Source organism: Cervus elaphus, chromosome 13 (assembly GCF_910594005.1).
Source record: "Cervus elaphus chromosome 13, mCerEla1.1, whole genome shotgun sequence".
NCBI classification, from domain to species: Eukaryota; Metazoa; Chordata; class Mammalia; order Artiodactyla; family Cervidae; genus Cervus; species Cervus elaphus.
In genome coordinates this window covers 62,930,232-62,955,201 of record NC_057827.1, presented here as the reverse complement: position 1 = coordinate 62,955,201, position 24,970 = coordinate 62,930,232, and the positions used below count along the sequence as shown (strand labels likewise).

General features: G+C 50.8%; 2 protein-coding genes across 2 annotated transcripts in view; both read right to left on the bottom strand.

Annotated features, from left to right (window-relative positions):
* BDKRB1 (bradykinin receptor B1) overlaps positions 1-2,224 on the bottom strand; it is a 35,469-nt gene extending 33,245 nt beyond the window's left edge. Inside the window, exon 1 of the mRNA XM_043922000.1 lies at positions 2,123-2,224. Coding sequence (XP_043777935.1) covers positions 2,123-2,156 — 34 coding nt within the window. The 5' untranslated portion in view covers positions 2,157-2,224. The remainder of the gene's footprint in view (positions 1-2,122) is intronic.
* Positions 1-24,018, bottom strand: part of BDKRB2 (bradykinin receptor B2) — a 28,924-nt gene extending 4,906 nt beyond the window's left edge. Inside the window, exons 1-2 of the mRNA XM_043922001.1 lie at positions 23,985-24,018; positions 2,123-2,230 (exon numbers count right to left, since the gene is read on the bottom strand). Of these exons, the coding sequence (XP_043777936.1) occupies positions 2,123-2,196 (74 nt within the window). The 5' untranslated portion in view covers positions 2,197-2,230; positions 23,985-24,018. The remainder of the gene's footprint in view (positions 1-2,122; positions 2,231-23,984) is intronic.
* Between the last annotated feature and the right edge of the window lie 952 nt (positions 24,019-24,970).

Genomic DNA, 24,970 nt, shown 5'->3' with positions numbered 1-24,970 from the left:
TTCTTTGGAGTAGAGTATTACTCTCTCGTTGCTTTGCCTTGCGTGGCTATCGCAAGGTTCAAATCAAAGAGTAGGTGTGAAGACATATTGAAAAGCTGAAAACACAGTGCAAAGGGCAGGACTAACTGAACGTGTTCCAAGTGCTCTTTTGGGTGGATGCGGGAAAAGCGGAGGTGGAGGGACTCTTCCTGGGCAGTTTGATTGTTGGGTAGGCCTGTGGGAGCAATAGAGTAGAGTATGGGAAAGAATCTGCTGATCGCCCTCTGGGATTTCCCAGGAAAAGCCCCTATACATCCCGGAGCAGCCGACTGGCTTGGAGGGGCCAGACTGGGGACCTATGATGAACTCACTCATCCATGCGATTTATCCTTACATGTTTCTTGAGCATCTCCTCTGTGCTGAGCTCCATTTTGGCTGTAGGGACCGAGAAAGGGACACCACACATCCCTGCCCTGTCCAAGCTCTTGACACCTCAGACCCAGTGTGGGAAGAGTGCCTCGGGGTGGGAGGAGGGTTGAGGGACCCAGGTGGGAGGAGGGGAGGAGGTCGGAGATGACTCTGAAGCTGGGGCTCAGAGGATGAAGAGCATGCCAACGGGGGCCAAGAGGGAGGAAGGGCAGATCAGGCAGAAGGAGTAGCCTGAGCAGAGTGCAGGAGTGGGGAAGCCACTGGCAGGTTCCGGCAGGTGGACGAGATGTTGGGCAGTGGCAAGGGATAAGGCTGAAGAAGAGAAAAAAAGGACAGTCATCACTGGCTGCTAGGAAAGTGAGGCTTTGCCCCTGAGTGCTTCAAGGAGCAAGTAACAGAACTGGAAATACTCTTCTCGTGGAGGGTGGTTTTACTATGCCCACAAATTCTTTGATAAACCTCCTTGCAAAGGGTGGAGTCTAATTCCTCTTCCAGTGAATGTGGCCAGACTGAGCGACTCGCTGCCCGCCCACGGTGGCGGTGCCCATGTGTGACTTCCAAGGCTAAGGTGTGAGCGGCTTTGCAGCTTTCTCCTGGGCCTCTTGGGTTTCTTGCTCGGGAGCAGGCTGGCCGCCATGTTGTAAGGATGCTCAAACAGCCACATGGAGAGGCTGCACGCAGAGGCCCCGACTTGCCACCCTGGACGTGGATCCTCTGGCCCCATTGAAACCTCTGGCTGATTCTGGTCCCCTAGCCTATGCATCTTCCAACTGAGGCTCCAGACATCATGGAACAGAGACAAGCCCTAAATTCCTGACCCGTGGACACTGGCAGTCTTCTCTGCAGAGCCTCTGAAGGTAAGTCCTACCCTGCATGGTCCCCTTGGTCCAGCCTTTTGCCCCATTTCTGCAGGGGCAGAAGGCCTGTTTCCTCAGAGCCCCAAACTTGGAGTTCTGTCTCTTGTGGTCTGGCTCTCTAAAGACTCAAGTGTCCCACCTGATGCTACTTGTTAATTTTCCAGCAAAGTAGTCCCTAGCCAACAGGATGGCACCTGGCCCATACCTGACTCCGAGAAGCCACAGGATTGTTAGAAGGTGGTCTGGGGAGGGCTTCATTGGGACTGATCGGGCCCATGTTCCATGGCCTCTACTGACATGACCATTGGTCATCTCCCTAGCAGGTCACTCCTGCCACAGGACTGAGAGCTCCAGCTGGGCCCCACTGCCTACTCCCCCTAACACTGCCCCCTCAGGACTGACCCTCCCTTTCCTCTGCTTCCACTCAGGATCCATTCCCCCCACCTTCTCTCTTTAGAGTGTCCAGACCTTCCTCAGAAGTTGGCCATGTGTTGGAGACCCATGGAGACCCGACTGTCTCCATGGAGACCGGACTCAGTCTCTGTCTGATTTCTTCCTTTTCACGTCCTCCCTCGACCCCACACTTGTTCACATGTGACCACCTGTACGGTGCACCCCTCCTCCCGCAACACCCAGCCCAGAAGCAGAATAGTCCTCTCCCTTCTGCCCTTGACAGGCCCTTGCAGATTTGAACACCAGCCCTTGAGGACTTTTGACTTAGGATTTAATGCTGCCTGTTGTTTCAAGTGGGCTTCCATTATCGTCCCAGAGAGGAGGGGCATGCTCTCCTAGGCGTTCCCCAGAGTGCCCGCACCCCTGTCCCAGAAATAGGAAATCAAGGAGCCCCTCTGACTCACCCGAAGGACGCAGTGGTGGGCACCGTGTCCTCATGAATAGATGGGAACATTGGTCTCTTCCAGGCCGAGAACATTGGGACTCAGAGGGGGAGGTGAGTGAGGGCCTCCCTGGAGGAGAAACGATGGAGATGGTTAGATGGTGGGACTGGAGACCATAAAACGCATGCATACTCCTCTAGGGAGAGAAACGGGGTTCTTCACTTAAATATTTATTAAGTACCCATCACACACCGGGTGCCAGGACACAGTGTGAGAACAGGCACAGTGTCTGTCCTCCAGGGGCTCATGGTCTCACGGAGAAGCCAGACATGACCCTCAGCGCTGGAGACTTGGTGGGGCGGGGTGGAGCTGAGTTCCTCTCCCCCGTGGGGCTCCCTGTCCAGGTGAGGGCCATCAGCCTGCCTGCCGAGGTCACCATTTCCATCAAGACAGTGACAGCCGCCCAGGTAACCCAGGGCCTCCCAGCTCTGTCACCCTGCGGGAGTGATGCCCACCCTCCCCGCCATGCCCCCTGGTATCGGTCTGCCTGGTTAGGTGTCCCAGATCTGGCAGAGTCAGCCCATCGGGATCCTAATTGTTTGTTAATGTCTGTCAACATTGCTCTCCTGTTCAAAACAAAGTGGGGGGTTTTCTGTCTCCCTTGTCCAGAGAGCAGGCGATTTGGGGACCAGGGGGATGGTGGGAGTCTGGGGCGACTCTAGTTTCTCTGCATCTGCTTCAGACGCTCCGTATGTGGGAGCATCATCGTTCCTGCTCCTCCCTGGCCCTGCCCCAGGATGCGGGGACCACGCCAGGAGGGGCTGCAGTCCAGCTTCTATGGGGATTGGCTCCAGGGCAGCAGCAGGAGGCTGGGGGAGGAGGAGAAGGAGGAGGGCATCTGGCTCCTAGCTTCCTCCCTTGAGGGCCTCCAGGGACTGACTGGGCCCAGCCCCGGTTCACAGCTCCCACTGGGGCCTTTTCAACTCCAGTGATCCTAGCAACTGCCGTCTCCTCTCGGGGTTCAGGCCACGGGTTGGGAGGAGAGTGTTGTCTGCAGAGGTCACCCCCACATGCTGTCTACACTCTGTAAGTAGACCCTCTTTAAACGCCTCTGCATATTAGGCAGCTTGAACATGGCCTCTCAATCTCCTACTGGACCCGAACTAATATGTCTGGGGATTACAAACTCAGATGTCAGGGACGCATTTGAGGGCTTGGGGGTGGGGAGCTGGCTGTGGTGGGCTGGGTACCTGGGGTGGTGGCAGTAGTCGGTGTGTGGTTCTCTGGGTGCTATTTGAGGGAGTCCCTTAGATCCCCTGGACCTCAGTTTTCTCATTGACACAGCCGGGGGTTGGGGGATGGACCCGTGCTCCCCCAGACTCTGATCCTTGCGTCTGTGCGGGGGTGACGGGGCAGTGACTCTACAGTTGGGATTTCCCCTTGTTTTTCAAACTGATATTTTAGAAAAAAACATCCAACATCCTGATTCACTTGTTCTCTATCTCCCTCAGAATGTGATCCAAGAAGACTTAACTTTAAAAGTATTTCCTTCTGTTGAATCACATAAACACTGGCTCTTGGAGCTGCTGAGAGTCATTTCCACTTTTTTTTTGGCTGCGCCACCCGCAGCCTGTGGGGTCTTAGTTCCCTGATTGGGGATTGAACTTGCAAGCCCCTGCCTTGGAAGCATGGAATCTTAACCACTCACTGGACCACCAGGGAAATTCTTCATTTTTGTTTTGGTGCCAGAGGGAGTCTATTTTGGTTCCCCAAGAATCGCCGTCTGAAGGGCTGTGAGGCGATGGCCACCCCAGGACACACAGCATCACTTTCACCAGGGCCAGGGTTTGCCTTCATGGAACCCTGACCGGGTGACCAGCTCGTGCCCACTGTTTCGTGGGTGTGTGCTGGAGCTGGGAGATAGTTCCCAAAGCGAGGTCTGTGGATTGGAAGGTAAATAATCCCCCAGCCACTCCTCTCCATGTGGTTAGTAACCACACCAACTCCAGGTGAACCTGGAGAAAAAGTGTCATGTTGAGGCTGTGTGTCTTCAGCACCTGTCTGGTGTTTGTAACTTCCCTTTCAACAAAACCAGCAGGCCCAGCGCCTGGGCTGGACACCCAAATCTAACCAGACTTTAACAGACTTGCTTATGGTCTATTGTATTTATTTCAGCAGGGTATTTTTGGTGACAAACGATACTCATTTTCCACTTAAGTTGGTGATATACAGTTAACAGTTCAGAAGTGAGTCGCTATTAAAGAAACAGTTGTGGGAAGGTCAGCTGGTGAAGACTCCCCGCTCCCAATGTAGGGGGCATGGGTGTGATTTCTGGTTGGGGAACTAAGATCTCACCTGCTGCATAGTGTGGCCAAAAAAGAAAAGAAAAAATGAAATCCAAAAAAGAAAAAAAAAAAAAAGAAGTAGTTGTACAGGTGATGAAGATGTCAGAGCTTGTGTGTAGAATGACAGAATGAGGGAAACACAGCCTGAGGGGTCCAGCCGGAAACCCAGGTCACAAATAAGAGGCCCGGCCCTGTGGTCAGGCTTACCAGCTCCAGAGGCAGACCTGGAATTTGGTCCCCCTCTATTGGGTTGCTCTTTAACCTCATGGTGCCTCGCTTTTCTCAACTATCAGACGCTGGGTGTGAAGAGCAGACAGGGAATCCGTGTCAAGCGCACAAAGCACGTGGTGAATGCGTCCAGAACCGGCACCACCCAGGGGGGTACCCGGAGGGACCCCTGTCTGCTGCAGGAGCCCCCGCGAGGCACAGCCCCAGCGATGCTTTACAGACACAGTTCCACTGCTGCGTGGACAGATGAGCTGGTCGCTGGCACATCACCAGCCCGCCTAATCCAGGGGAGCCCGCGAGACCACACAGTTCTCTCCTTGGTCCGAGGGGTGGGGTTGTCAACTTTCGCCTTTTGCATCCGGTCTCGCTGTGATAGCCTTGTGTGCGCGCGCGCATGCGCAACTGGCCTATGGTAGTAAATAACACCTGTCTCGCTGATCTCCGCGTCTTTCGCCGCGCCTGCTACTGTGTTTAGCACATCTCAGTCTCTTGGAAAACCTTTGCCCCATAAATAAGTAAAATCTCTCAGACCACTCAGGTTGGAGTCAAGGCCAGAGCTAGAAAGAAGCAAGGTCTCCCAAATCCAGCTCAGAAAGAACCCTTTCCCGGACACCTCGCTGGAATAAACGGTTTCTTCTAAAATCTGTTTCACGTGACCACTGAGGAAGGATGTTGTTTATGGACAGTTACCAGGGTGAACTGCAGATCACCGTCAATACCGGGGGCAGGGGAGGCTGTGGGGCCACATGGTCGGTAACAGCCTTGATACCAGGGAGAAGCAGCCTGGGCAGTTTCCAAGGGGCTTTTTCTCTTTTTCCCTGAGAAAAGGCCAGAGCTATCTGTGGGGGGATGGACAGGGTTCTGGGAATTCAAAGTCTGTTGTGGGAACACCAAGAGAGCTGAATCAGATCCATTCGGTCCAACGTGCATTGTGGGCCCTTCTGGCATTTGGACATTTTATGGGCCTGGAATGTTTTGGAAACACATACGGAGGTGGGGTAGGGTGGTGGGAAGTGGGGGAGCCTGGAAAAGCAGAGCATCCCCCCGCCACCCGAATGACCCTGCTTCCTGCTGCGATGACAGGACGTGCCTTCCGGACTCTCATCCTCAGAGTCTGGGGCTCCTGCTGGTCTTCATCTGTTTCCAGTTTCTTAGAATTACCTTATTCTGCTTCTTTGCCCTACATTGAGCCTTGTAGTTTTAATGAATGAATGAGCAATTCTAGCTGATAGCCTAACACCAATCTTTCCCCTTAAAAAATAAACCTCTCCATTAAAAAAAAAAGATAATATGACCACAGCAAAGAGCATTTAAAACTGCTAAAATCTCTCAGAGTTCTATCCCCACATCTCTGTTTCTGAAAAGAAACATCTCTTTTCACATGCCTTCAATCAGACTTCCATCTCCTGTGGTTTTACATAGACCATCAGACCAAGACAAATTTTCCATGCTGTTCTATAGCATCATAAGGGTGCCTTTAAGAGAATGCATTGCGTTGGTTTACTGTTATTTATTAAACCATCCCTCAATTTCAGTCCCTTTGTATGAAATGTATTTCCATGGGACTCCAGCCGCAATGACCCACATCCACTTCCCAAGGCTCTTTCTTAAGTTCCCAACCCCTCCGCCTTTGCCAGGGCTGCTCCGGATGCCTGAATCCCCTTCCCTACTTTCTGCCTTTTGAAGTTGAGACCTAGTCAGTTACCAACCCTCCCATGGAGCCTCCCAAATTGCCCTGCGATGGTTGGTTTTATGTGTCGACGTGTCTAGGCTACAGCCCCCTGTTATTCAATCTAATATGGATCTAGATGTTGCTATAAAGGCATTTTGAAGGTGTTGTTGAAATCCCTCATCAGATGTTAAGCAAAGGAGATCAGCCTGAGTATCTAGGTGGGCCTGGCTTGATCAGTTGACAGGCCCTAAGGGCAGAAGCAGGGTTTCCCAGAAGAAGAAGTTCCACTTGTGGACAGGCCATGCCTGAGAATTCTGGCCACCTCTCCTGATTGCCTTACTGATGGATTCTGGGCTTGCCTAGTCAGCCCTACAATCACGTAAGCCAATTCCTTGCAATAAATTTGTTAGTACTTGTCTCCCATTGCCAGACTTCCCTGGTGGCTCAGGTAAAGAATCTGCCTGCCAGTGCAGGAGGCCTAGGTTTGATCCCTGGGTCAGGAAGATCCCCGGGAGAAGGGAATGGCTACCCACTCCAATATTCTTGCCTGGAGAATCCCCATAGACAGAGGAGCTACTAGTCCATGGGGTCTCAAAGAGTCAGACATGACCGAGCACATGCCTTAAGCCCCGCACATGCCTTAAGTCTCTTTCTCACTGGCTTTCTCTCAGTTGAACACCTTCAGGCAGCAGAGTTCTCTTCCCTCCTCTCCCCCTCCTCCTTCTCCACGATGTTGTTTAGTGCAGGTCTATCAGAAATGCCTGTGTTGTGTCTTCCCTTCTCTGACTCCTACCAGGGGCTCAATAAATGATTGTTTACTGACCGATAGAGGGCAGGGTGAGCCTTACTTTTCTCTTCCTCCCCAGCAGACACATCTCCAGAGTAGAAGCAAAGGGAAGTGGAAGAACTTACTGTGTGCTCTGCCTGCTACATCCTCAAGACTGTGTGGTTGATGTATCATTATTCCCATATACCAGACAGGAAGGCAGAGACAGCTAAGTAACCCAAGACAGTTCAGGATCACACAGCTAGCCATAGGCAGGGCCAGGATTCAAACCCAGGTCTGCCTGAGTCCAAACGCCAAGGCATTTTTCTTGCCTCGGAAGGCCTCATCCCCCTCCTTGAAGTTCCTGATGCAAAGCACCCCCTGTGAATAGTTGAGGATCATGCGGGCTTTCAGGCCTGGCTGCCCCTGGCCTGAAAGGGGCATTGTGACACCATTCTTCGAGGGAAGAAGGTCTGTGCAGGTGGCTGTAGGTGGACAATTCAAACCAGGGCTCTGCTGGCCGCGTGAGCGTGGCTAGGAGATCAGCACAGGCTAGAAACTGGTAGCCCGTGGGCCTTGGTCCTTAGGACCTTTTGGCGATGATGCCAAGCAGGGCCCTGCGGGGCTCCCGGGCCCTGCTCAGCGTCAGTGACATGGGTTTTGGGGGGTAGAAAACCTCAGTGTCTCAATCTCATCAGTCACTTGTGGTTTAGACCTTCAGAGGAGCTGCAGGGCACAAACCGCAGAGTGTGTGTGTGTGTGTGTGTGTGTGTGTGCAGGAGAGCATGGGCTGGGTGCCTGGGGATACCCCCAAGGGGTTGGAAAGACAGGGGACCTGGACTTTCACTACTGAGACCCCACAACCTCAGAAGCCCAGCCCTAAAACTTACTAGCTGTGTATAACTTTGGACAAGCAGCTGAAGCCCCTCAGGGCCTCAGTGTCTCCACCTGTCAAATGGGGAGCTAACAGCACCCACTCTGTGGAGTTGCCATGAGGAGAGGCAGGGTCATGAATGTAAAGTGCTTAGGACAATGCTTGACATACTTTAAAGGAGCTATATGTGTCAGGGTTTCCTTCCTCTCTGCTCTACGTTAGGTTTCTGCAAACAATTTTTTTGGAGGAAAGAGTTCTACTTAAAAAGAAAATGTTCACCTTACCCCCAGCTCCTTATGACAGAGGGGGAACCTGAGGCTCAGAGAGGTGAGGAGATGCCCTAAAGTCACACAGCAAGTAAACGCCAGTGTGCAGCAGAGCCACGGCCTGGCCTATCGCCTGCTGGAGTGGCCTGTCAGGGGTCTGTCCAGGCCAGAGGTGACCAGGCGTTGGGACGTGCCCACAGGTCTGGGGCCAGGGACAGCAGAACCCTAGGGGTTGTCTTACTGGAAAGCTGGGTTTCTGTACCTGACATATTCTTCTTTCTTCCTTCTGCTCCAGGATAATTCCAGAATCCCGGGTTAGCCTGACAGGATTCTGGAATATTAGGGTGGGAAGGGCTCCTGGACACTCTTTCATCAGACCCCTTCATGTTACAGAAGTGGACGTAGAGGCCCAGAGACAGTGGACATTCTCTCAGGACATATAGCCAGTTAGCGCCAGAGCTCAACATTGAACCCAGGTCCTGGAATTATGGTACCTAAGCCTCCTGTTTGCTTTGCTTTTTCTAAATCATCCCACAACTGCCTTCATCTTGTGCAGAAGACAGGGCTATGTGCTAAGGCCTGATTGTGAACATGTTCAAAAAACCCAAACCTCATACTCCCAGCCCCTGAAAGGTGTGCTGGGGACATGCATGAAACTGTAAAAGCAGCTGCCTTTGCGTGATTAGAAAGAGGTTCTTCTGGAAGAAGATATTTGCAAAACGATTCAACCCACAAAGGCTGAATTTCCAAAATGTACAAACAGCTCACACAGCTCAATAACCAAAAAGCCCCAACAACCCAATAAAAAATGGACCGAAGACCTTAAATATACATCTCTCCCGAGAAGACATACAGATGGCCGATAAGCACATGCAAAGTTGCTCACCGTGACTAATCATTAGAGGAATGCAAATCAAAGCTACATGGAGGTATCACCTCACACCAGTCAGAATGACTATTATAAAAATGTGGGTGTGGAGGAAAGAGAACCTTCCTACACTGTTGGTGGGAATGTAAGTTGGTGTAGCCGCTATGGATAACAGCTATGGATGACAGTATGGAGCTTCCTCAAAACACTAAGAATAGAGCTACCACATGATCCTGCAAGGGCTTCCCAGATGGCGCTAGTGATAAGGAACCCCTCTGCCAAGGCAGGAGATGTAACAGATGTGCGTTTGATCCCTGGGTCGGGAAGATTCCCTGGAGGAGGGCATGGCCACCCATTCCAGTATTCTTGCCTGGAGAATCTCATGGACAGAGGAGCCTGGAGGGCTGCAGTTCATAGGGTCTCAAAGAGTTGGACATGACTGAAGTGACTTAGCAAGCACATATGCATATATACACACAACACACACACAACATATATTTCACTTTGCTATACACCAGAAGCTAACACAATATTGTAAATCAACTATACTTCAATAAAAATATTGTTTAAACAGAAAGGTGTCTGCTTTTCACTTTCCTGTATGTTCTGGGGTTTTTCATCACGAGCGTGTAAATAATTTATCATGGGAGGAAATAGAAATCTTTGCAAAGAGCAAAAGCCAAAACTATGTAAGGTCTAGAGGAAGTGTGTTTTCCAGAAAAGCCTTTGTTCAGGAAGCGCTCAGATTTGGTGACCTGAAGATCCTCATTTCCCAGTAGATGCCCCAGCTCCCTGAAGGTCCTGGTGGCCCCAGGGGTGGCCCTGGCCTTGCTGGGGCAGGAGGAGGGGACAGGGGCTTCAGTCACACGCAAGCTTTTGTGCCGTGACCAGTCTTCCCATCTAGCCCGGTTTATAAAACACGTGGGAGGAAAATATTGTGGAGACTCTGGCCAACCGCAGAGAAAAAACAACCCTTCGTGGCACGAAGAGGTTTGGGTCCTGCCCAAGAATGAGTGGTGAACACCAAACTTGAGGCAGGTGGTGTATTATTCCTTCCTACACAGGGTCCCTGCAAGATGTCCTTGACTCCGAAGGGACCCACACCCATTTACCTCCCGGGAGTGGCCTTTCTGCCCATTTATTCATTCATTCAACAGACTTTCATTCCTCATGTTTGCCATCCTCTGTGTGTGATACAGCAGGAAAGGCACAGGTGTGCTGGGCAGGGCGAAAAGAACGTGGACATCAAGCCACACCCCAGTGCCATCCTTCAAGGACCATCTGAAGTGTCACCTCTTCTGAGAGGCCTTCCTTGACCTCTCAGCCAGCAGGGATCCCTCCCTTATCTGAGACTCTATAGCAAAGAGGCAGAAAGGTCCAGGGCTTTGGGCATCAAGTCTGGGTTCTAGTCCTGCCTCCATCACTGGGTACCAGGGGGTGACCTTGGATAACTGCCTTGACAACTCTGGGACTTCCTCATTGGGAGAATGAGAGCTTTGTACTATTGGTTCTGGAGACACCTGTAGAATCATGTCCTTAAAGGGGAAATGAGCTGCCATGGGAAAGCAGTGAGCTCCCCGTTCTGAGAAGCATGCAATCAGAGGCAATAGGGTCAGCATACTGCCTTTTCAGGGTTCATCTCCTCACTCACTGGCAACCAAAAGCCCTTATGGAGATGGGCAGAATGAGTCAGTCTTAGCAAGTTTCCCTTCGCTGGGCGTGGTGAAGCAGACGTGTCTTCCTGCCAGGCTCCCTGAAGCCTCCAAGCTTCCCAGATCCAGGGTACCCGCCCCACCCCCTCAGGCCTGCCCAAGTCAAAGCCACAGTCAGGTCGATTATAGGGGTATTGCCTTACACCAGTCAGAATGGCCGTCATTCATTAACGAGTCTGCAAGTAACAAATGCTGAGGAAGGTGTCTCAGGGGTGGTTATACCTACTGGGGCTTCCCTTGTGATTTAGCAGTAAAGAATCCGCCTGCCCACGCAACCCACTCCAATATTCTTGCCTGGGAAACCGCATGGACAGAGGAGCCTGGTGGGGGTGGGCTACAGCCCATGGGGTTGCAAAAGAATCAGACAAGACTGAGCGTCGTTGTTTATGACAACGATAGGCCCATTTTACCAAGAGGCTACATCACCTGCCCCAGACAAAAACCAAGACACTTCCCAGGTTTGCCCAGCTCCCGTGTCCAGGCATGATGTGAGTACCGAAGCGAGGGACAGGATATTTGCACGTGTCTCAGATCTGGTTTCCTCAGTGTGTATGCCCAGAAGTGGGATTGCTGGGTCATATTGTTTGCCCACATTTTTAAGGACCTTACAGAGAAACCCCCGTATGCAGGGCCCAGGGCTGGTGATCAGGAAGTATTGTAGAAGGATGAATAAAGATGATGACGATGATGTTGACAGCAATGCACGTACCATCTGCTGTCTGCCAGCACTTAACAAATATCAGCTGTCTCAGTCCTTGCAACAGCTCTAGACAGACATAGCTAAACTGAGCCTCAGCAGAATTCAGCCTCAGAGCCTGGCCTGAGACTCAGTGCAGAAGTGCCTTCCTCAGTCCTGTATGGAGGGTGGGGCTCACAGCCCTGTCCTCATCTTAGTAAACAACAAGACAGGCACAGATTCCAGAGAGGGGCTTGTGCAAGTTTAGGTAAATGGCCTTGGCCAGGTTTATTATTTATTTTTATAATTTTATAATAATTATTATAATAATTATTTATTATTATTAAGTGGACAGGGATGGCATAGGATTTGAACTCAGGAATTTAGATGCAAAAATACTTTGTAAACTTCCAAGTACCCCAGATGTATCAGGACCATGGAATTTTCAAGCTAGGAGAATCTTGCCATTTAGAGATTTTTTTTTTGGTCCAACTCTACATCAACAGTGGCTTCCCAGATGGCTCAGTGGTAAAGAATCCGCTTGCAATGCAGGAGACACAAGAGACATGGGTTCGATCCCTGGGTGGAGAAGATCGTCTGGAGAAGGAAATGGCAGCCCACACCAGTATTCTGGTCTGGAGAATTCCATGGACTGTGTAGTCCATGGGATCGCAAGGAGTCAGACACGACTGAGCGACTTTCACTTCACTATGTGCGTGCGCATGCGCGTGCGCACACACACACACACACACACACTGCAATTTTCTTTCTCTTTACACATGCCTTGATTGTCACATTGTTAGTCACTCAAGCAAAGAATAGAGTCTTCGCTTCTCTGAATTTGAAGTTGTGGTAGCATAGCCGCTTTTGAATGTTTGCTGAATTGTATTGCTATTAGCAGTAGTGAGTTCCCTGTCACTGGAGGAATTCAAGTAAAGTCTGGGCAGTGTTTTTGGTGTATTTGGGCCAAACTTCCTTAAATTCTATGAATTTAGCCCTAGGGACTACATGTGGTTGTCCCATTTAACCCCATGGCTTCCCTGCCCCTCAGCCTTTCCAGTTCAAGACATATATATTATTATTCTTTAGCTTTTTAGTTCGCATTGGAGTATAGCTGATTAACAACACAGTAATAGTTTCAGGAAAGGAACTCAAGCCTATATGCATGTATCTGTTCTCCCCCAAACTCCCCTCCCATCCAGGCTGCGAGCAGAGTTCCATGTGCTATGCAGTAGATCCTTGTTGGGTATCCATTTTAAATATAGCAGTGTGTACAGAGACACATATATTAAATTTGTATGATATGAAGGTACTGGAATTGCCCACTGTCAGTAGATTCACAGACCCAATCTCCCTTAATTCTCCAAGAACACTATAGGAGTGTTACTCTGGGTGTGACACCATCCAACTTCAGGATGAAAATGAACTTCAGAGAGGTCAGTGTTGCTGTTTAGTCTCTAAGTCTTGTCCGACTCTTTTGCGACCCCATAAATTGTAGCCAGCCAGGCTCCTCTGTTCATGGGATTCTCCAGGCAAGAATACTGGAGTGGGTTGCCATTTCCTTCTCCAGGAGATCTTCCCAACCCAGGAATCGAACCTGAGTCTCCTACATTGGCAGGTGGATTCTTTCCCACTGAGCCACCTGGGAAGAGAGGTTACTAATCCCCCAAAAGCCACCCAGCTGTGAAGCAAGGTTTGGCCTCAGACCACCCAACCTCTGCACTTACTCCACCCTCACCAGGCAGCCTTCTTCTGGTGGGGGGCGGGGGGCCTGGCATCTCCCTCCTATAACCCTGCGGAGGAACTGTAGTTTGCAGCTCAGCTGGCACTAGGGGGCTGCGGGTCCTGATCCGGGGCCCCGACACTCCCACAGACACTGCTTGTGGGTACAGGCCACCAGGACTCATCACTCCTAGGGCTAAAGCAGCTGGAAATTTCCAACTCTTTGAATCGGGGTGGAGGAGCATTTCTGACATGCCCGAGCTTGCCTAGTCCCCGCGTATGTCACAGTTCAGGAAGCAGAAGGGAGAACCTGGGAGATGCCCTGCCTGGCCCACCAGGGGGCCTGTGCCAGGGGGAGGCCGTGCCCAAGCTGCTCACCTTCCGGCGCACTCTGCTCAAAGCCTGGCCAGGAGGGAGATGCGGGACCACAGTTCTGTGCCTCTTCTCACTGCTCGGTCCCTGGACCTCTAGGAGCCTTGGTTTCCTTATTGCTGACGTGGGATTGATGATTCGTAGGCACTCAGTTGGGCTTCCCTGGTGTCTCAGCGGTCCTGCAACGCAGGAACCCCAGGTTCGATCCCGGGGTCAGGAGGGCATGGCAACCCACTCCAGTATTCTTGCCTGGAGAATCCCATGGACAGAGGAGCCTAGCGGGCTATAGGTCATGGGGTTGCAAAGAGTCAGACACAACTGAAGTGCCTTGGAACCCACGCGGGCACTCAGGGATTACTCTTATAAGAGTGAGACACCACGCTGTCCACTGCTCCAGCTCCTGGCTGCCTGGCCCTGATTCCTCAGGAATCCTCGGAGTTAAGACAACAATAAAACAATCTGGTTTGCAGATGTTTAGTGGGCCAGTCACACGCTGAAGGAGGGAGGCCGGCAGATGAGAGCTTCTATGTCTTCTCTGGATACAGAGGGTTGACAGGCTCTCAAATCTGCCTCAAATCCAGAAAATTGGATTTGGGGATAATTCAGTGAAGCAAAACAAGAACCTAAAAAAATGCCCTTCACATTTTGCTTGTTATTTCTGAAAACAATCAAAAGGACAGGAAAAGCCTCCCACCCTTGGATTAGGGAAATAAGAAACAAGCAAAAATTTTCCAGATTAGGAGACTGATTAAACACGTGAACATGATGCTCCAAAGAGTTCAGCAAAAGATAGCCAACACTTTGGAGAGGATGTCAGGTGGGGAAAAAGCTGGGCACTAAATCGTATGTATAACACAGGAGGAAAAAAGTCTGGAAGGCTGAATACCGAATTATTACTACCAATAACCGGGCCTCTCAGGTGGCTCAGTGGTAAAGAATTCGCCTGCCAATGCAGGAGCTGCATGAGACTCGGGTTTGATCCCTGAGTTGGGAAGGTCCCCTGGAGGAGAAAATGGCAACCCATTCCAGTATTCTTGATGGGATAATCCCGTAGACAGAGGAGCCTGGCGGGCTACAATCCATGGGGTTGTAAAGAGTCAGACATGACAGAGCATGCACACATGCCTTACTAATAATTAGTCACTATTGCCTTTGAGCAATGGAATGCTGGCTTTCCTTTGTGTTTTTTTCATTCTTTGTAGTAGCCTTCACATTTTCTGTGAAGAACGTTGATTACTCTTGAAAGAAAATTATTTAAATAAGCCAAGTTTTCTCTTCTATTTGTTTTTTCAAAGTAGCGAATGAATGATGGGTTAGCTTGTATAAGAGGTAATCAGCCAGCTCAAGCTCAAAGAAAAGACTCTGCTTACACGAAAACTGGTAAATCAATGCGCAGTCAGATTTTCATTTAGAATGAAATGGTTCGTGTATTTATGAGCTGTTTCTTCAGTGGTTTCCCGTCTTACCCAACCACCAGTTCTGAGCATGAGACAGCCTGGAACTCGGGACCCTTTGCTACAGTGCTGCAATACTTGCATCAGAACAGACTACCTCTCCCCTAGCTACGAAATACAAAGAAAGTAAAAGGGACTAAAAATAACTGCATGCCCGTGCAGTTGGCACAAGTTTCAGACAAGAAGATACAAAAAGAGCAAAAACCCAACTGCCAGTTCTGAAAAGTCCAGGACAAAAACAGGGTGTCAGCAGCAAAAGCAGGTACTATGCATGCCCCCCCCCCGCCACCCCCCGCCAAAGGAGTGGGCAAAGCACCTAAGCCATCCCTGGACACATACCTGCTCTTATCCTGTATAAGGAACCAGCTCACCTTGCCTCCAGGAGCAAGCAAGGGAAACTGGTATCTGTTCTAGCTCTCCCCTGCTATCTCATGGACCCCTGTAAAGCCTCGCCTGAATTTCTTGTCCGGCCTCTAGTCAATTTCTATTGATTGGGGAGTGCCAGGAACCCTGGCCGGTATCAAGCAGGTGGAAACATGGGCTTTTAAGAACCCAGGAAAGAGCACCTGGATGAGGAGTGACTGAGGGAGACTCTGGGGGAGGTGGAATGCTCTTGCTCCACTAAAAGCCACTTACTGTCACAGGATTCAGGCTGATTCTTTGCATTTGGAGTCCCAAGGAACCAAAAACATCCTTCCCCAGCCTCTGTTCTTCTTTCTGACCCATGTCTCTGTCGCCTGGGTTTCATCTTTGAGTGACTTTTTTGCAACGGCAGCAAGGATGGCGTGTTCCCTGAGCCTTTCTCATTCGGCGTGGCTCTCTGCTGCCTTCCCTGGAGGAAGACCATTCACTCTCCCAGCCCGCTTCTCTCCTGAGTCTGGAGATGCTCCTTTGTTGGGTTGGATGTGTTTGCTGCCGTGGGAAACCTTTCCTTTGCGTGTTGCCCGCTGCTTTCCCCCTTTCCCCACCTCTGGGTTATCTGGTCACCCGTCCTCACCCTCCCTCTCAGAGCATCCGCAGGCCAGCTGCGGCCTTCGTGCAGCAAACGAAAGAGGCTGGGAGGTAGCATCCGTCTGGGGGCATCTGGATCCTAGCTCTGACACTTACCAAGAAGTGTGACTGAGCGAGCGGCCTTCTCTCTGGGCCTGGGTGCCCCCATTTGTATGACTGGGGACATCATGTCCTGCCTGCAGGGGGTGGTGAGGACCCAGTGGGATCAGTCCTGGATCTCATTAACGCTTGGCTCCCTTCCCGGCCTTGGAGTAACCGCTGTCCCCGCAGTCCCCCAGACCTGGGAGTGTTTGGTGTGGTGACTCTCCTAGAGGCCCACGTCCACCCTCTCAGTCCCAGCCACCACAATCCACGCATTCTCAAAAAAAATTCCCCAGACCACTTGCAAGGAAAGTCCCCATGACTGCGATTTATTTTCACGGTAAACACACATGTCCACCACTGGGTACAGGCAAGGTGGTCCAATCAGGGCACTCAGCACCCAGCTGGGGTTTGGAGATGATGCTCTAGAGTGGGAAGCACCTGGACCAGGGCCCAGGCTTCCCCCAGAGTGTCCAGCCCCTGCCCCTCTTTCCCCATCTTCTCTCCCTGCCTCTCCCCCACCCCCCACCAGCAGCAGGGCTGTTCTCGCTGGCTGGCCGGAATGCACCTCCTGATTCCCACCCTGACATCTTAGCCCGCCGGGGAAACACGGTGTCCTTGAGGGGGAGCCAGACCAGGCCCCGAGCACAAGGGGGGTGCACTCAGGCCAGCAAGCCCCTGAGCATCTCTGTCCCCTCAGAGAGTGTTTCCTCCACCCCTGCACGGGGCAGCTTTGTCAGAGGTATGGCAGCCATGGTTCCTGGGTTGGGGGCCGCTCCCCAGATCTGGGCTCCAGCCTGGTCTAGCCCACCACCTGTCCTTCCCCATTTAGATGTGCCCTTCACGTTACAGGGCTGGACCCTCCTGGGAGAGAACTTGACCTCTGCCCACAGTGACAGGGTACAGCCTGCAGCAACTAGGTGGACGCTTCAGGCCCCCTTGCACGCTGCAGCCTGACGCTCTGCTAGGCGCTGAAGTGGGAGCTGGAGATGGACAGATGGCTAAGGCAAGGCCCTGGCCTTTGTGGGGCTCACGGACTGCAGGACAGACAGACACACAGACAGCTCCAATACAGCATGACTAGCGCTGTCATTAAGGGCCCAGAGGCCTTTGTGGGGGCACTGAGGAGAGACTTAGCCCTCTGAGAAGGGTGTAGAAGACTTCCTGGAAGGAAGGACCCCTTCATCTTAAAGGTTGAGTAGGAATAAGGCAGATGAAGAAGCTCAAAGAAGGTGTGGAAAAGCATTGTAGGCACGGGAACAGCATGGACGAAAGCTCAGAGGACTGGAGAGGTGATGCACATAGGATCCTGGTAGCTCAGATTTTCCTCAGTTTCACACCAGCTTTGTCCCCTCTCTGCTGGGAAGGGTCAAGCCCTCCAATAAGGTTTCAGCTCCATAGTTGGGTGTTCTTGCTTTAAGCCTGGGAAGTGCCCCATCTCTAAGTCTCTTGGCAGCTTTATCACAGGCCCGTTTCCTAGCTCAACCCTTGGAGGATGGTGTGGGGAGAAGCCTGCCTTTGCTTTCCCTTACATGGGATTTTCTTTTCAGTGAGCCTGTGGGGAGTAGATGTGGCAGGGGGAACACAGGCCCTTGTAAATCTGCTCTGAGAGTTCTTTCATCACATTATAAATAGCTCAGTTCTACCCTGGTGGCCTTCACTAAGCCTGTACTTCCCAAGATAAGATGCAAAGCAGACCCTTGAATTCAAATGCCCACAGGGGTCCGTTAAGGTGGGGGCACTGGAGGTACCAGATGATCATGCTGGGTGAGCCCTGGGCACCTGGAGGGTCAAGGTCTTACCTAAAGAGCTGAGTGTGGCCAGGTGGGGGATTCAAGTTCAGCCTTGCCCAGAGACATCTGCATTTCTAGAGAAGTTGGCAATCTAAGTTTTTTTATGTGACACATCCCAGTTTTGGACTTCCCTTGTGGTTCAGCTGGTAAAGAATCCGCCTGCAATGCAGGAGACATGGGTTCAATCCCTGGGTTGGGAAGATCCCCTGGAGAAGGGAAAGGCTACCCATTCCAGTATTCTGGCCTGGAGAATTCCACGGACTGTATAGTCCATGGAGTCGCAAAGAGTCGGACATGACTGAGCGACTTTCACATTTACACATCCCACTTTTAAAATACTGACTCTTTCAAAAAGGATAAGTGGCTAAATACTTAGCATATCTGTGAGGCTGTTGTTCCGTGGGATCCGATGAGACTTCCACATAAAATGTTGAAGCGGGCCCTGGGCCATGGCACTGGGCAGGGCCTTTAGCTCCGCTCTCCTGCCTTCAGGGACATGGAACCCCCACCCTCCCACCCCCACCTCCAGCACTCCCTCCCCTCCCCACCAGGGAGCAGGAGACCAGGATGGAAAGAAGGCCTTCCTGGGGCTGACAGAAACCTCCAACCAAGCAGAACCCCCTTCGCACGGCCCGAGAAGGCCGGGATGCTGAGCCCAGCTCTGCTGCCGGCGGCTCTTGACCCTCAGTGAAGTGACCGCTCATCACTCCCTCAACTTAGAATTCTCCACGTAGCACGAATCACTTCCTGTATTTCCTTTTCCTCCCCTATTTTCATAGAGCCAAGTTTTCGTTTTCCCTTAGATGAGATACTGTCATTAATGTTTTTTCCTTTTCTAATTAATCATCTTGTTTTGTCACCGTTATTTTTTCTCCTACTTCTTTTTCTTTCTTCTACTTTTTTTGGGTCTATCTAACTTCTTGAACTGAACATTTTATTCATTGACTTTCTATCTCTATGTTTATGCATAAAATACTGTGATAATCTTTATAATAATAATTATTTTAACATGAATTTTCCTATGAGTATGGCTTTGGCTGCATCCCATAAATTTGATTAACTGTGTTCTTATAACTGATCACTTCTCAAAGATCTATAACTTCACTTCTGATGCTCTCTGATAGAAGAGTTCTGAGGAGGAGTGTTTTGTAAAATTTACAGTGATTTGTTGTGCCTAGTTTCTATATTTGATGTTTATTTCCACAGTATTGTCAAGTAATGCAGCCTGTAAGAGAGCTATATTACACTTTTCTTTAGGGCCTAGAACATGGTCAATTTCAATCAATATTCCTTAGAATGTATTGACTCTGCTGAGTACAAAGTAACATAATTATCATTAACTTATCATAATTTATAATAATGTATTACAAATATAATATATAATTATATATATACTCTTCAGTTCTTCTAATGGTTATGTTTAAATTTTTAACAAATATATTAAATCTTATATTCATCTGTTAGCATTAATAGTAGAAAAGTAACTCTTCTTCCAGTTAAAATAAAATCTTTAGTGTAAATCAACCATGGTGGTGGTGGCAGTGGTTTAGTCACTCAGTCGTGTCCAACTCTTTGCAACCTCATAGACTGTAGCCCGCCAGGCTCCTCTGTCCATGGGATTTCCCCGGCAAGAATACTGGAGTGGGTTGCCACTTCCTTCTCCAAAGTCAACAATACTTCAGTTTAAAAAATCTTTAGCACACTTTTCCTTCTCCCTTCCTTTTCTTTCCCCATTTTCAGATATAGCTGAAATCATAAGAATTTTTTTGTTCCAGATTATTTCCTAATTTTTGTATCTGTTTTAAACATGTAGTTGCCCAAAGAGTTACAGAGCTTCACAATCACTTTACCACCAATTTGTTAGCCATACCTTAGAACTGAACTGGTTTAACTGATCAACTACTTTTTCCCTGTAACACATCTTTCCTTTTCTTGAACTATTTGATGGGATTAATTTCATCAAATTTGGCTGGAAGGTGCAATTGCAGAGGCTCTGGAAAGACCCAGAAAGCCTCCGTCTGCAGTCAGGGTGTCACCCCTGGCGTGCAGGTATTCCCAGGGGATGCAATGCTCTGGGCTGCATTCAGTCTTTTCCCAGGAGCGGTTTCTAGTTGGGTGGGGGAGGCAGAACACCACATGGTGTTTCCAGAGCCCCAAATCCCAGTGCAGGGGAGCTAGGCTGGGAGCTGTCTGGGGCCCCGAGTTCTCAGGGACAGTGTGTCTGTCGGTTCCTGAGATGAGATGGGAGGGACAGTGATGGAACCCCAGTTAGAGGGTTTGGGGACCCTGAATCTCAGCCATGGGGATTAAGAGGACGGGTCTGGGGTTGGTGGCTTTGGGGTCTGGGGCAGGGACAAGGCCTAAGTTCCCCTCGAGTTTGCTTCCCCAGAAAGCCCTTTGCTAGGGCATCGTGGTCCATGGCTGGTCTTTCCCAGTCAGGCCACACCCACCCTGGAGTGTGGCCTCCTGGGAACCCTCAGGCTGCAATGACTCCACTGCAGGGCAGACAACACCCTGGCGGTCCTGTCCCCAGAGCCGGTCCCTCTGCTAGGTGGGCACCTGCAGTGAGCCTGTCCTGCAACCCCACTTGCACTGCATCAACACCCTCTGAGCTAAACCCCCTTGGTCCTCAGAAGGAAGAGTGACTATCCCCATTGTACAGATGAGAAAACTGAGGCTCAGAGAACTTCTCCAGCAGGAAGCAGTCAGAATTTGAACCCAGAGCCCATGCTTGTTCCACCCTGCTTCGTGCAGTGATGATTTCTCTTTTTTCTAGAGGGGGTTCACATTTTTCTAGCCTGCAGAACCCTAGAGATCCCAGAGTCAAAGGAACACCTTATTCCTTGGGTTTGTTCTGGAAAGTGTGTTTTGATTAAAGAGCTGTAGATGTTTCACTCAGGGAGGACCCATAGGATGAGAATTATACAGTCCAAATCCAAGAGATAGAAAGTGGGCCAGCGGTCAGTGGAAGAGGGATTTAGCTTCAGTCTAAGTGAAGAAGGACTTTTTAACACTATAATCCTCCTAAGATGAAGCAGGCAGACTTAAAAAGTAGTGAGCTTCCCGTTCCTGGAAGCCTGTGCACTAAGAAGGTTACTCGGAGTTCCGGGGACTCCTGGGCTGGGTGGGCATCAGAAGTGACGCACTGAGTCTTGCGATCAAGTCTTAGGAAGTTCTGCTCATTAGACTCGTGGCCCTGGGATACCCTAAGTGCCTTCCGAATCTTCAAAACACAGTCCTGCTGTGTGTGTTTAAAAACACTTAAATAGACTTTATTTTTAGAGCAGTTTTAAGTTCACAGAAAAATTGAGCAGAAAGGACAGAGTTTCCAAATATTGTACCTCCTGCTGCACGTGTACACAAATTAACATCCTGCACCCGGAGTGCTGCGTCCTTACAATCAACAAGCATACGGCGGCACATGGTGTCACCCCGTCTGTGGTTTACATTAGGGTTCTCTCTTGGTGTTGTACATTCTGTGGATTTGGACACATGTATCATGACATGTCGGAGAAGGCCATGGCACCCCACTCCAGTACTCTTGCCTGGAAAATTCCATGGACGGAGGAGCCTGGTAGGCTGCAGTCCATGGGGTCGTGAAGAGTCAGACACGACTGAGCGACTTCACTTTCACTTTTCACTTTTATGCATTGGAGAAGGCAATGGCAACCCACTCCAGTGTTCTTGCCTGGAGAATCCCGGGGATGGGGGAGCCTGGTGGGCTGCCGTCTATGGGGTCACACAGAGTCGGACACGACTGAAGTGACTTAGCAGCTGCAGCAGCGTCATGACACGTATCCACCATCATAGCGCGCTGTGTGCTCTGCGGCATACAAGGTATTAATGCCTCAGCCAGGTACTGAACCCACGCACCCTGCAGTGGCAGCGTGGAGTTTTAACCCCTGAACTGCCAGGGAAGACCCAAACCACCATAATTTCATACAGAGTAGTTTCACTGCCGTAAAAATCCTCTGTGCTCTGTCTGTTCATCCCTCCCTGCCCCCAACTCTGGCAAACACTGATCTCTTCACTGTTTTGCCTTTTCCAGAATGTTATGTAATAGGAATCCTACAGTATCTAGCTTTCTCATATTGACTTCTTTAACTTAGTAACATGCTGTATACTTGCAGTGCTTGCCAAGTGATCAGTATTCACTTATTCATTTATCCATCCATCTGTTCATCCATGCATCCACTATTTAGTCATTCAGCAAATACTGACTGGCGTCCGCTTTATACTAGGCACGGTTTAAGAGCAGGTGAGGCGGCTGTGAACGGGACAGACACGGTCCCTGTTTTTATTTTGAAAACCAGAATCCCCTGCTGGGTCTGCAGGCCCCTCTCCCGTGCCCCGGGTGCACCCTCTCTGACCCTGAGGTGGCCCAGGTCAGAAGGACAACCCTTAGTCTTACCCTCGGACCCTCTCTGAACTTTTTATCCAGACAGAATCACCGTGTGAGCAGAAACCATGTGGCACAGCTGTTTCCCCTGCTTGATGCCATGGGACAGCATCTCCCCAGTTCTGTCTAATCCGAAGTCCTTACATCTCACCATCAGTCAATCATCAGACTGCTCACCAGTGATAGACTTGAATCACCAAGTGGTTGAGGACTTCCCAGACCCTAAGCGAAGGGCTTTGCTGGGTTACATCCTGACTCGGAGGCTCAGTTTCCTCATCTGTCCCGTGAGGATCCCAGAGCCCACGATTGCCGGGGTTTTGTGAGTCCAGGGCAGAGCAGGGATGAGACCCTGTGGTCCTGAGGTGGGGCGAGCACGGAGCCTGCATTTGCAATGTTTTCAAAACCCCTTCTCCTGACTCCAGCCCCTGTTTGGCTCCTGTTCTGAGCAGGAGAAAAACAATAAACGCGCCCTTCTAGCTTTTGGGTCTCCTGTTGCGGAATATCCCCACCACTCCCACTACTGCCGAGGCCCAGAAGGACACAGAACACAGAAGGACTCCAGCGACCTGTGGGTTGCTCCCTCTACCCCCAGCCAGCCAAGCCCTTCTCTCGCTGAGAGGAGGAATATGGGACGTGGTTGGTCCTGACCCTCCCACCCCCGCAACGGCTCATACCTGGGCTGAAGCTCCCACTTCCTGCGGTTGGCAGGAGACACAGGGAGCCTGACTCAGGGATGCACATTCTAACCTGCCCCGGAGAGAGCAACGCCCCCCTCCCACCCTGACCAAGGTTGGTAAAATTACCTGCCCTCGGCAGTTCTGATAACAGCTACGATTTATCGAGCACCTACTGCATACGCAACACTTCATCAGCCTATTTCTCTCTTTGCCACCACCCTGCCACGCCAGCTTTCTGGGTCAGGAAACTAGAAAAAAAATGGATGCAAACACGTTACCCAGGGGATGAGAGCAGAACTTGATGCTAGCTAGGTCTGGATGCAGAACTGATGCTCTGAACCAAGGTACTGTTTTATCCCTCCATCCTAGCCACCCAGGACCAGACGGGAGGGATGAGAAGCTTATCTGAATCATCATCACAGCAGCCTCAAATGCGAATCAGCTAAAGTTTACAACCCCTTCCGTCTGTGCTCTGAATAACTCCAGCCATCCAGGGAAGTAGGTGAGCAGGGTACTTTACAGATGAGAAACTGAGGCTCAGAGAGGTTAAGTAACTTGTCCAGGGTCACACAGGGCCAACGAGTGGCAGGGCTATGAGTGCAAAGCCAGATTCTGGAGTCTAATCGCCACACCTTTCTCACTGCAGCTCGCTCGCTTCCCCCTGCTTTAGTTCAGGAATCCACCTGGTGCCTATAAAATCAGATCACTAAATCGCTCACACAAACACACGCCTGCCTGCCTGTCTCCTCAGTTCAGAAAGAAGACACACCTAGAACAAAACAAGAAAATTTCTCTTGCTGGGAACCCTTCCTGTTACTTGTAGGGAAGGAAGGGAACTTTCCCAAGCTCCCCAGGAGCTGAACAAAACTTCTCTCCCAGCCTAGGGATCAGCCCCTGGGTGTGTCACCCATCTGCCTGACCTCCCTCTGTGCTGGGTCTGCCCGTCCAGCCCCTGCCCAGCACCCACCTTGTCCGGAGCATAATCGAGGGCACCTCCGTGGCTCCCTGGTCCAGCAAGGCTCCCTGAGGGCCCCTGTCCTCTGAGGAGCCTCCGGAGCGGAGCTGGAGTGGCGGCGGGAACAGCTCATCTTTCAAGGGCTGGGTCGTGATGTCATCGCCCTTCTAGGCACTTCCTCCCTCCACCTCCAGCCTAGCCAGCACTCCAGCTTCTGCCCAGCGCCCTCCCTAACCAGGCTGGCTACAGTTTCTAGAACCCAGACCTGTAGAGGCCAGGCAGGGTGGCTGCAGCTGCCCAGGGCTCCTCCTGGCTTCTGAGCTGGGGGAGCTGGGCGAGCCGCGTGGAAGACCTCCAAGTTAGTCCGCGGAGAGTTCTATTGTGTAGACAGGCTGCCCTTGAGAGGCTCCGGTTGGCAAACATGTTCTGGGCTCCGAGTCAGCCCGGGGTTTTCAGCCCCGCTTCCCTGGCGAAAAGCCCCGGGCAAGTGACTTAACCTCTCTGAACTCTGAAATGGAGGGGAAGGTGACAACACTCAGAAGGGGTGTGGTGAGGATTAGGAACAGTCCTGACAAGTATATGGCTTTTACTGTGGCAGGCGCTTTGTAAAGACATAAATGCATTCACTCAGTTAATCCTCCTAGGAACCCAGGCAGTGTGGCTCCAAAGTCTGTTCTTAACCACTTTCCCATTCTTTCTCTCAGTTAAATGAAACTATGGATGTGAAATTCGGATACCTAACAGGTGACCCCTAAAATTCTAGCTTTCTTCTTTCTGGAGTTGAGGTAGGGAGCTGACACACTCCACAAGGGAACACATTTTTCTAAACAGCATGCTTATAGCAATAAATCATGATTTGTTTTCCCTAGATGGTTGTTTTGTGTCTGAGTTTAGGTATAAACAATGGGCATTTGCACAGAAGGTAGAAGCAGAGTTTGACCAGGGAGGCAGGGGAGTTCTGATTTTTTTTTTTTTTTAATGCCATGCAGGTGGAGAAG